The sequence below is a fragment of the Amblyraja radiata genome, chromosome 9, assembly GCF_010909765.2.
Source record: "Amblyraja radiata isolate CabotCenter1 chromosome 9, sAmbRad1.1.pri, whole genome shotgun sequence".
NCBI classification, from domain to species: domain Eukaryota; kingdom Metazoa; phylum Chordata; class Chondrichthyes; order Rajiformes; family Rajidae; genus Amblyraja; species Amblyraja radiata.
The window spans coordinates 32,087,826-32,100,412 of NC_045964.1; the positions used below are offsets into that span (position 1 = coordinate 32,087,826).

The 12,587-nt window shown below is 46.6% G+C and overlaps 1 protein-coding gene across 6 annotated transcripts in view; it reads right to left on the reverse strand.

Annotated features, from left to right (window-relative positions):
• The window catches only part of hectd1 (HECT domain E3 ubiquitin protein ligase 1), an 85,189-nt gene that overhangs the window by 40,385 nt on the left and 32,217 nt on the right, over positions 1-12,587 (reverse strand). For all 6 annotated transcript variants that reach the window (XM_033027005.1, XM_033027009.1, XM_033027003.1 and 3 more), the window contains 3 exons: positions 12,074-12,188; positions 3,166-3,340; positions 170-308 (listed from right to left, as the gene is read on the reverse strand). In XM_033027005.1, the coding sequence (XP_032882896.1) occupies positions 170-308; positions 3,166-3,340; positions 12,074-12,188 (429 nt within the window). The remainder of the gene's footprint in view (positions 1-169; positions 309-3,165; positions 3,341-12,073; positions 12,189-12,587) is intronic.

Consider the following 12,587-nt stretch of genomic DNA (forward strand, 5'->3'; position numbering starts at 1 on the left):
GATGGGACGAGCGTTTATAGGGCACTTAGGTCAGCATAGGCAAATTGGGCCGAAGGGCCTGTTTCCGTGCTGTATGATTGACTTTATGACTATGACAATCTCATGTTATCGAACCCCCAAATGTTCAATTTGGAGACAGCAATTTACTTATATTAGAAGGCAGTCTAACCTCTTGATCCAGGACTGTGGCTGTAATTTCTACCAGCACTGTCGGCAAATTATGGCCAGCGTCAGAATCACACACTTCCTTCAGAAGAGCCTCAGAACAATAATGTACCATCTTTCGAACAAGAGCAAGACTTGCTTTCCTAAAAATAGAAAGAGGACAATGAACATTGGTGATTAAAATATAAGTAATGAGCTAAATAATTGACAAAAGTCAACTAAAATTATGCATATTTCAAAGTACTGATGGCAATCATGAAAATGTTTCTCACAAATTAGAATGCATTGTTCAGTGAAGTCTCCTCTGATCAAACTTTCTATATATTAAAAAAAAGTGCTGAAGTAATGCAGTGGGTCAGGCAGATCTGTGGAGAACGTGGATTGGTGACATTTCATGTCGGGAAAAGTGTTGACCCGTGTTACCAACCCATGCTCTCCGGAGATGCTGCCTGACCCAATGCATTACTCCAACACTTTGTAACTTATTTTGTAAACTAGCATCCGCAGTACCTAGTTTCTAAATATATATGTATTCCTGTTTATCATACCAAACCCCATTGTCAATAGCTTTTCTTAAAAATTACAATATTTGTGAGCAGACAGCTGTTCTTCGCAAACGAGTTGCTTTTCTTCATGAAGAGAGAGATGTCATGTGAGAAATTGTCTTTCCCCCTAATGGAGCAGAGGCTGGATCTCACCACCCACCCACACTACTCTTCACAAGGAGAAGAATCCTGTTCAGAACATGCAAAGAGCTGACCTCAAGGAGTGAAATGGAGGCAGCAGGGAACCTGTAAGTCGAGGTTAGTCACCCAGCTGGATTGGAAAGCTGAAACATCGGCAGAACAGGATGTGCCAGCCTACAGCTGTGCTATTGTCAAACCAGTCCTTCGAGAGGTCACGCAAAATGCACATTCAGGCATCTCCTCTTACCTCATCCCTCACAAGGCACTTTATATCTCTCCTCACCAGATCTAGCTATTCTAAATGGCTCTTTCAATTTGTTTAGGCCAGCCTATTTAAGCCATGGGTGTCTCTTGGGTTATCGTGGATTTGTATAAATCAAAATAGAGCAGGCAGACTGCAACCAGAAGAGACATTGATACATCATATGAGTGGATCTAAACGTGCATTTAAAGTTCAGATCCAAACACAATAACATCCGAATATTGTAACAGTTGACATTTTTATCTTATCACAAGCAATTCTGAACATATTAGTTCTAATTACGTTGGAGAAACGGTATCATTTATTATGCAAAGACAAATAACAACAGTGTAGTATGTTTAAAAAGGAACTGCAGATGCTGGAAAATCAAAGGTAGACAGAAATGCTGGAGAAACTCAGTGGGTGAGACAGCATCTATGGAGCGATGGAAATAGGCGACGTTTCGGGTCGAGACCCTTCTTCAGACTGATGTGGGGGTGGGGGAAGATGAAAGGAGGAGGTGGAGACAGTGAGCTGTGGGAGAGCTGGGAAGGGGAGGGGAAAGAGGGAGAAAGCAGGGACTACCTGAAATTGGAGGTCAATGTTCATACCGCTGGGGTGTAAACTACCCAAGCGAAATATGAGGTGCTGCTCCTCCAATTTATGGTGGGCCTCGCTCTGGCCATGGAGGAGGCCCAGGACAGAAAAGTCGGATTCGGAATGGGAGGGGGAGTTGAAGTGCTGAGCCACCAGGAGATGAGGTTGGTTATTGCGACCCGAGCGGAGGTGTTGGGCGAAGCGATCGCCAAGCCTATGCTTGGTCTCACCGATGTAGAGTAGCTGACACCTAGAGCAGCGGATGCAATAGATGAGATTGGAGGAGGTGCAGGTGAACCTCTGCCGCACCTGGAAAGACTGCTTGGGTCCTTGAATGGAGTCAAGGGGGGAGGTAAACCGACAAGTGTAGCACTTCCTGCGGTTGCAAGAGAAAGTACCAGGAGAGGGGGTGGTTTGAGTGGGAAGAGACGAATTGACCAGGGAGTAACGGAGGGAGCGGCCTCTGCGGAAAGGAGAGGAGATGGGAAAATGTGGCCAGTGGTGGGATCCCGTTGGAGGTGGCAAAAATGTTGGAGTATGTTGTATGTGACGGCTGGTAGGGTGGAAGGTGAGGACAAGAGGGGTGTGGGGGGGAGATGGGGAGTGAGAGCAGAATTACAGGGTTTAGAAGAGGCATCGGAGATGTCCTCATTCTTTAGGGAATGGGGGTTCCCCTCTTCAACCTATAGATTAGGCTCTCACCAGGGTCTCTTCTATACCCCGTAACTCTGCTCTCACTCCCCATCCCCCCCAACACTTCAACTCCCCCTTCCATTCCAAATCAGATCTCTCAGCCTTGGGCCTCCTACATGGCCGGAGTGAGGCCCACCGTAAATTGGAGGAGCAGCACCTCATATTTCGCTTGAGTGGTTTACACCCCAACGGTATGAGCATTGACTTCTCCAATTTCAGGTAGTCCCTGCTTTCTCCCTCTTTCCTCTCCCCTTTCCTGCTCTCCCACTGCCCACTGTCTCCGCCTCTTCCTTTCTTCTTCCCGCCCACCCCATCAGTCTGAAGAAGGGTCTCGACCCGAAACGCCACCTGTTTCCTTCGCTCCAAAGATGCTGCCCCACCTGCTGAGTTTCTCCAGCATTTTTGTCTACAGTGTGGTAGATATTGGCTTTGATGCAAACCTTGTCCCTCAGAAAGCATGTTAGTGGAGTGGTCCCAACAATGATACCACTTAGGTACCCATTTAAAGAATGTCATCTTCTAAATCCTGAAGAAATCACCCTGTTAGTTTTAGCGCACACTATGAACTTTGGAAAATTTCAGAGAACCCTCAATTCGGAGGCTGTCCAGGCAAAATTCATGACATCAACAGTGGGTTCCTTAAACTTCAACAAAAGCTATACTTGTATGCTCCTAATTAATATGTATATTAAAAACACTTTTCATTATTGCTGTTTTTTCTTAGTTTTTTCCCCCTAATATAAGCCCTATTTTAAGAAACATATCCAATCTGAAAATATACACCTGATGGATGGTAGCATAGTTTGTTGAAATGTCTGTGCAAAAACTGGCAACAATCTCTTCAAGTATTGTGGGGCCATTTCAGGGTCTCCTTTTGGTTCATTTCCATCTTCATCTTCTCTGTTAGCATCTTTCTTCTTCTTATCCTCTCCTTTATTTACAGGACACATCCAATCTCCTAAAACCAAAACAATTAAAATACATTTTATGCACATTTCTTTCTATTACGAATGTTTGTAGATGTTTAATGGGTGAAACATTAATGTCTGCAAAAGAGAATGACATACAAGCAGCTCGTATCAACCACAATTTGCTATAGAAATTAAGTGTCTGAAGTCGTATCTAGACTCGAAATGTAACCTATAACCTTTCTCCAGAGATGCTACCTGACCCGCTGAGTTATTCCAGCATTTTGACAGCCTCTCTTGTCAATCCCTCATTCCTCTAAATTCCAATAACTACAACTCCTATGGTAATATAGAGATCAAGTTGCTGAACTAACAGCTAGAATTCTAGGACATTGAATCACAAGATCAAATCCCACTACTGCAGCTATGGAATTTAAAATCAAGTAATTAGGTAAATCTGGAATTTTAAAATAAGCTAGTCTCAGTATTTTTAACCACGAAAGGAAGTTCTTCAATGCTCTAGAGAAAGATATGTGTCATTGGTGTATATAAATAAAAAGGTCAATTTGAAACCAACATTCCAGATTACTAAGGAGTTTCAGTGTCTAAGATTCCATCCCAAATATTGGCCTGAAGATTCCCACTTTCACACCTTACTTCTAGGAATGACAACAAAACGACAACACTGACATTCACAGAAATAAAAGCTGAATATATAGTTACATGTTGCTATTAGATAGCATCTGCAATGGCTTTCTCTCCCTTTGACTGCCCTACTAACCCCGATGTTCTCCTCAACCCCAACAGATCTATTGTTGATCTCCTCCTACTTCTCAACATCCGCATCCATGCTTCTGACATCAGATTCTACCTCTCCACCTTTCATGCCCCTTCATTTTACCTGTCGGATTACTTGCCCAACATCCTGTACCAGATAAGCAGACATTGCTTTCAATTAAATCATAACTAAATCCATTTCATCTCCTCTGCTCCAAAATAATCACCCATGCGTTTGTTATCTGAAGGCACAAGTACTTTAGGCCAGCCTCCATAGAAATATGGTCATCCAAACCACTGGTGCCCATCATCAAATGCAGCGTCAGGTTTAGCATTCTGATGAAGGGACTTCAACCCGAAAAGTTAACTGGTTTCTCTTTCCACTGATGCTGCTTAACTGCCTGAGTTTTTCCAGTATTTCCGTTTACGTATACATCCATCTTGTGCTAAAGTATGTATATTGGCATCAATTAAACATGGATGCAATTTTAAAATTCTCATCGCCTCCATGGCCTCACCCCTGTTCATTTTTCTAATCTCTTCCAACTCAACAACTCCCAATCATATTCATGATTTTTGCCTTAAACTAATCTCATCACAAGTGCAGAACACATATTTGAACCCACCCCAAGCTCCTGAAATTTCGACATAAATATCTCCTCCTTCATTTAAGATGTTCCTTAAAAGCTTTACATGTACGTTTCTTGATATTGCTCCGTGTCATATTTTGCACGACAATATTCCTTTGAAACATTCTCGCAAGTGTTACTACTTTAAGCTGCTACACCACGTTCATTATTTAGTTGAAGTAGTTGGAAAGAATAGGCTTATGTTCTTTGTAATATTTTTCAAATAAGTTGTCAAACATTTGTTGGGTTGATTCTGATGGTCCGTTTCTTCTGCCTGATAAACTGCACAATGAGTCATTATCTCAAGATAAAAGAGTTGGCCCCTTAGGACAAATGGGAAGCAAAATATTTTATATTCATGGAACTATAAATCTTAAGAATTCTCTTCCCCAGATGGCTGTTGATACACAATGAGCACATTTGAGAATTTGTTCCAGTTTTGGACTGAAGAGATGAAAGTTAAAAGAAAGAAAATAGACTGAAGCAAAAGATCAGCCATGACATTGGTGAAGGTCGGATATTATGGGTTGCATGGCTATTTCATCTTTGTGATGCAAAGAAATAGTTTAATCTCCAAATGAACTCACATTTTTACACATCCAGAAACAGGGTCTTCAAGCACATTTTGTTTTCAATGCACTGATAAGGCCGATTAGACACCCAACCATCATTCCGATCTCGTACAGACATTAAAATCACACTCAACATATTACAGCTCTTGCAGTGTAACTGCTGCTGGTGCCATCGATGGCTGCCAGGGTGTACTGCTCCTTGCTGTTTTGTATGTGTTTGCTCGTTTGTGTCGTCTGTGTAAACCCTACAAAGATTACTTTCACGAGAGAGGTACTCATTAACATCGGATATACAGTACCTCCAAACATCGTTCTGGATTTCTCTCACTCGCTGGATTATTTGGATATACTTGTCAGCGGGGCTGTGGCTGTGTTCAAGGTCTTGACAATAGACAATAGGTGCAGGAATAGGCCATTCGGCCCTTCAAGCCATTCAATGTGATCATGGCTGATCATCCCCAATCAGTACGCCGTTCCTGCCCTCTCCCCATATCCCGCGACTCCGCTATTTTTAGGAGCCCTATCTAGCTCTCTCTTGAAAGCATCCAGAGAACCTGCCTCCACCACCCTCTGAGGCAGAGAATTCCACAGACTCACCACTCTCAGTGAGAAAAAGTGTTTCCTCGTCTCCGTTCTAAATGGCTTACTCCTTATTCTTAAACTGTGGCCCCTGGTTCTGGAATCCCCGAACATCGGGAACATGTTTCCTGCCTCTAGCGTGTCCAAACCCTTAACAATCTTATATGTTTCAATGAGATCCCCTCTCATCATTCTAAACTCCAGAGTTTACAAGCCCAGCTGCTCCATTCCCTCAGAGTATGACAGTCCCGCCATCCCGGGAATTAACCTTGTAAACCTACGCCGCACTCCCTCAATAGCAAGAATGTCCTTCCTCAAATTAGGGGACCAAAATTGCACACAATACTCCAGGTGTGGTCTCACTAGGGCTCTGAACAACTGCAGAAGGACAGGTATTTTACCTGGTGAGATGCAGGAGGAGCCGGGCCCGGAATCACCCCATAGAGCCCGAAGCCTCCAAGTGGCGCAACTAGTCCCTCGGAACAGTTCTCCGGAGAAGGTTCGAGTCAAATGACCTCAGGCCTGCAAGACGGCAGTCTGGCATCAGTTCGACGAGGACGTCGACAAGATGCTATAAGCAACTGCGAAGGGAGACGTGGACCGAAGGCTGCGGACGATGACGACAATCATCATCAGCCTAGCAGTGGAAAGGTTTGGAGAAGTGGAGAAGAAGCCGGCCAGAACACCTTTCACCATGAACCAACGAGCAACGAAGATCCACAAGATCCGGCAGGAGCTGAAGTCCCTCAAGAAGCAATATAAAGAGGCCAGGGAAGAGCAACGTCCCCCCTTGGCTGAGCTGAGAACCATCCTGAGGAAGAAGCTGATGACCCTCCGTAGAGCTGAGTGGCACCGAAGACGCCGGAAGGAAAGAGCCAGGAAGCGAGCATCCGTCATAGCCAACCCCTTCGGCTTCACCAAACAACTACTCGGGCAGAAGCGCAGTGGGAGTTTGGCTTGCTCTAAGGAGGAGATCGACCGGCACATCCAGACGACCTACAGTGACCCCGTCAGGCAGCAGGAGCTGGGCCAGTGCAACATCCTGATAAAACCACCTCCACCTATCAAGGAGTTTGATAGTAGAGAGCCACTCCTGAAAGAGGTCCAGGACGTTGTGAAGAGAGCAAGAGCTGGCTCAGCCCCTGGCCCGAGCGGAGTCCCATACAGGGTCTACAAGAACTGCCCCTTGTTACTGATCCTGAAAGTCATCTGGAGGAGAGGAAAAGTGGCGCAGCAGTGGCGATTCGCTGAAGGAGTCTGGATCCCAAAGGAGGAAGATTCCAAGAAGATCGATCAGTTCAGAATCATCTCCTTGCTAAGCGTTGAAGGCAAGATTTTCTTCAGCATAGTGGCGAGGCGGCTGACCAACTTCCTCTCCAGCAATGGTTACATCGACAGCTCAATGCAAAAGGGAGGCTTATCTGGAGTGCCGGGGTGTCTAGAGCACACAGGAGTGGTGACCCAGCTCATCAGAGAAGCCAGGGTGAACAAGGGTGACCTGACAGTGCTCTGGCTTGACCTGGCCAACGCCTACGGCTCCATCACGCACAAGCTGATCCAGACAGTCATGGCCAAGCATCATGTGCCGGGCCAAATGGCAGATCTCATCCTGGACTATTACAACCAGTTCAGCATGAGAGTCTCATCAGGGTCAGTAACATCAGAGTGGCACAGACTGGAGGTTGGGATCATCACAGGTTGTACCATCTCTGTGATCCTTTTTGCCTTGGCGATGAACATGATCGTCAAGTCTGCTGAGCCAGAGTGCCGGGGCCCTCGGACCAAGTAAGGAATGCGCCAACCACCAATCAGAGCCTTCATGGACGACCTGACTGTCACCACTGAGTCAGTGCCAGGAGGCAGGTGGATCCTGCAGGGGTTGGCAAAACTGATTGGATGGGCAAGGATGAGGTTTATGCCAGGAAAATCAAGGTCACTGGTGCTGAAGAAGGGCAAAGTCATGGACAGGTTCCGCTTCAGCATCGAAGGGACACCAATCCCAACTGTCTCCATAAGGCCAGTGAAGAGTCTTGGCAAGGTGTTTAACAGCAGCCTGAAGGATACAGCATCTGTCCAGGCAACCTGTCAGGAGATGGAGAGCTGGTTGAGAGCAGTGGACCGGTCGGGGCTTCCCGGCAAGTTCAAGGCATGGATTTACCAGCATGGTATCCTGCCAAGGATACTCTGGCCACTGCTTGTCTACGAAGTCCCAATATCCATCGTAGAGAGATTGGAGAGGAAAGTCAGCAGTTTTCTCAGAAGGTGGCTGGGACTGCCCAGGAGCCTTAGCAGCATTGCCCTTTACGGAAATAATATCAAGCTCCAGTTGCCCCTGAAGTCCCTGGAGGAGGAGTTCAAGGTGACTCGGGCCAGAGAGGTGATGATGTACTGGGACTCCAGCGACCCCAAGGTGGCTCAAGCAGGGGTGGAGGTGAAAACTGGGAGGAAATGGAGAGCCGGCGAAGCCGTGCTGCAAGCAGAGTCCCGGATATGCCACAGAGTCCTGGTGGGAGCAGTGACTCGAGGAAGAGCAGGCCTGGGAATCTTCCCATCTCCCCAGCTTGACAAGGCCAAGGGGAAGGAGAGGCGCAGGCTGGTCCAGGAGGAAGTGAGGGCAGTGGTGGAGGAGGAGAGGTGTACCAGAGCAGTTGGACTGAGGCAGCAGGGAGCCTGGACAAGGTGGGAGCAGGCCATGGACCGAAAAGTCACATGGACTAAGCTCTGGCAGGCTGAACCACAGCGCATCAAGTTCCTGGTCCAGGCTGTGTATAATGTCCTGCCCAGCCCATCGAACCTCTTCATCTGGGGCAAAGCGGAATCTCCAGATTACCCGCAATGCTCAGGCAAGGGGACGTTGGAACACATCCTGAGCTGTTGCCCAAAGGCTCTTGGCGTTGCGACCAGGTTCTCAAACCCATTGCAGCAGCCATCAGCATGGGAATCAGCAGCTGCAGACGAGAACGCCCCACCACCCAGATGATCACCTTCGTGAAGGCCGGAGTGCAGCTGCCAAGAACCACAGCAGCCAGGAATCCATCAGGAATCCTGGCGACTGCGGAGGACTGGCAGCTTTCCGTAGACCTGGTGAAACAGCTGAAGTTCCCACAGCATATTGCCACGACCACCCTGAGGCCAGATATCCTCCTGGTCTCAGATACGACCAAAAACATCGTCTTGTTGGAACTGACAGTGCCATGGGAGGACCGTCTGGAGGAGGCCCATGAGAGGAAGATGGCCAAATATGAAGAACTGGTCATAGACTGCCGCAAGCAGGGCTGGAAGGCAAGGTGTATGCCCATCGAGGTTGGCTGCAGAGGTTTTGCAGGGCAATCGCTGTACAAAGCCTAGAGTGCACTGGGCATCAACGGAGTGGCGAGGGGAAAGGCCATCAAGAACACCACAGAGGCAGCGGAGAAGGCCTCGAGATGGCTCTGGATCAGGAGAGGAGGTCCATGGGGAGGAGCGAATGCCACCTGAACACAAGTCGTGGTCTGATCAACCACGGCTGGGTCGCCTGGGTGAGGGTGTCTGATGTTGAAAGACCCGAAACACCCAATGACCCCAGGTTACATCACTGATGATGTGTTCAGGAGCATCTTTCGATGTATTTGTATCAAATTTGCTCCTATATTCGATTCCTCTTGTTATAAAGGCCAATATGCATTCACTTTCTTCACTGCCTGCTGTACCTGCATGCTTACTTTCATAGACTGATGAACAAGGACCCCCCAGATCCCGTTGCACTTCCTCTTTTCCCAACTTGACGCCATTTAGATAATAAACCGCCTTCCTGTTTTTGCTACCAAAGAGGATAACCTCACATTTATCCGCATTAAACTTCATCTGCCATGCATCTGCCCACTCCCCCAACCTGTCCAAGTCGCCCTGCATTCTCATAGCATCCTCCTCATAGTTCACACTGCCACCCAGCTTTGTGTCATCTGCAAATTTGCTAATGTTACTTTGTATCCCTTCATCCAAATCATTGATGTATATTCTAAATAGCTGCGGTCCCAGCACCGAGCCTTGCGGTACCCCACTAGTCACTGCCTGCCATTCTGAAAGGGGCCCGCTAATACCTACTCTTTGTTTCCTGTCTGCCAACCACTTCTCTATCCATGTCAGCACTCTACCCCCAATACCATGTGCCTTAAGGTATACAAAAAAGCTGGAGAAACTCAGCGGGTGCAGCAGCATCTAAGGAGTGAAAGAAATAGGCAACGTTTCGGGCCGAAGCCCTTCTTTCGGCCCGAAACGTTGCCTATTTCCTTCGCTCCATAGATGCTGCAGCACCCGCTGAGTTTCTCCAGCTTTTTTGTGTACCTTCGATTTTCCAGCGTCTGCAGTTCCTTCTTAAACACCATGTGCCTTAATTTTGCCCACTAATCACCTATGTGGGACCTTATCAAATGCTTTCTGAAAGTCCAGGTAAACTACATCCACTGGCTCTCCCATGTCCATTTTCCTAGTTACATCTTCAAAAAATTCCAGAAAATTAGTCAAGCATGATTTCCCCTTCGTAAATCCATGCTGACTCGGATCGATCATGTTACTGCTATCCAAATGTTCGGCTATGTCAGGCTAACTGGTCTATAATTCTCTGTTTTCTCTCTCCCGCCTTTCTTAAAAAGTAAGCTGCTTCTCCAGTGCCCCAACACGGTCCTATAGGAGCTGAAGCTGGACGCACTTGCCAGTTGTAGCAGCCAGAGGCTCCATCTGTGTCCCTGGGCTCCCACATTCTGCAAGCCTCACACTGTCTCATCTGCCACGACATGTGTTCACCGCGCTCCTTCCTCTCGAGCTTTACGAGTAGCCTCCTCTCCTCAGTCTCCTCGCCGAAGACTCTCGAGCCAAAGACTCTCGAGCCAAAGACTCTCGAGCCAAAGACTCTCGAGCCAAAGACTCACACTTTTCTCACAAGGCTGCTCCCTCATTGCCGCTCCCTAAGAGCCGTCTTGCTTATATTGACTAATAAATTGCCTAATTTAACAATTTACAAATTTACAAACCAAATTCCTCAGTCTTAAACTGTTTTCCCCCTCTGACACTTCGAACTCTCCTCCCACTCGGGCTAGAGCCAATCACTGCTTTTTCCTGCTTCTCTTTGCTGCTGTTTCTTCAAAATCCACGGGAGCTCTGAGACGGAGGCGGAGGAGGACCCGTGGGGAGCTCTCTGGGGCACTCACTCGACTCCGGCGACGAGGATCACACACACCACTCCCGAGCAAATTCCTGGCAAACGTACGTTCTCTCAATAACAAAGTGGATGAACTGCAACTCCTTCGCTGGACAAACAAGGATTTCTCTCGAGCTGCTGCCCTGTGCTTCACCGAGACCTGGCTGTGTGAGTCGACCCCGGACAGCGCGCTGCAACTGGCTGGCTTCCAACTTCACAGAGCGGACTGCGAAGTGGAGGCAGCGGGGAAATCAAGAGACGGTGGAATATGCTTCTATACCAACCAGGACTGGTGCAGCGACATTACGGTACTGTCAAACATCTGCTCTCCCAACCTAGAATCCCTCTTTATAAACTGCAAACACTTCTACTCTCCGAGGGAATTTAACTCCTTTATTCTCGCTGGAGTTTACATCCCCCCCCCATGCCAGCGTACATGAGGCGCAAACGCGACTCGCTCTGTGCCGAACAACTGCCACCGGTCTACACAGACATTTGCAACCAGTTCCTGCAAAGCTGTACTGTTCCTGCCTGCTTCAAAGTCTCCATTATTGTCCCTGTACCCAAAAAGGCAAGGATTACTGGTCTTAATGACTACAGGCCTGTCGCACTGTCCACTGTAGTCATGAGGACCCTTGAAAGGCTTGTGCTGGCCAAGCTGAAAAATATAAAACCCCCGGCTGGACCCTCTGCAGTTTGCATATCGGGCCAGGATGACGCAGTCAACCTGGGCCTGTACTTCATCCTCCAGCATCTAGACCACCAGGGGACCTATGCGAGGATTTTGTTTGTTGATTTTAGCTCTGCATTCAACACTATTCATTCATTGATTCATTGATTCATTCAACTCTTAGAACAACTATGTATCCAATTCTATAAATATATCAGCCACTATATTTCCATATAATCTCTTCAAAATGCAGCTGAAGACTTAGGCGTAGTAGTTCAATTAAATCAAAAACGCAAACATTGTATTATCTTAAACATATTAAATTAAAATCATCAATAAATTTATATTTTGATTTTGATCTGCTGAATAAAAATTCAAACCTGGAGACTGTAATATGGCCACAACCTCACTGTGACCTCTCTCTCTTGCTTTATCCAGAGGTGTTTTACCATCTTCGTCACGGAGATCTGGATTTGCTCCATGCCTTAACAAAGTCTAGGAAAAACAAAGAACAAGCTTTTAACTTAAAGATATCATTAGTGAAAATCAGGTAATATGCAAATCATATCTTTGTTTAAATATTAATAATCATAAAAACATAATAGTTGGTCTGGTATACTTGAATGAACACACCATTTGAGAGCCCCATTAACAATTTTAAATATTCTCTTCATTTTTCAATAAAAAAAGCTCTTCATTTTTTATAATGTACTATCTTTCACCATTCGCCTACATTATACTGAGCAAGGACAAGTTTCCAGTTGAATTATTTCTCGATTCTAACTCCCAGGTGGCAATGCCGCAGTAAATTTCACCTTCCACTGCGTGGCAAATCCCTCACCACATCAAAACACAATGGCTTTTAACTATCCATTGAATTATCATTTCAAAATA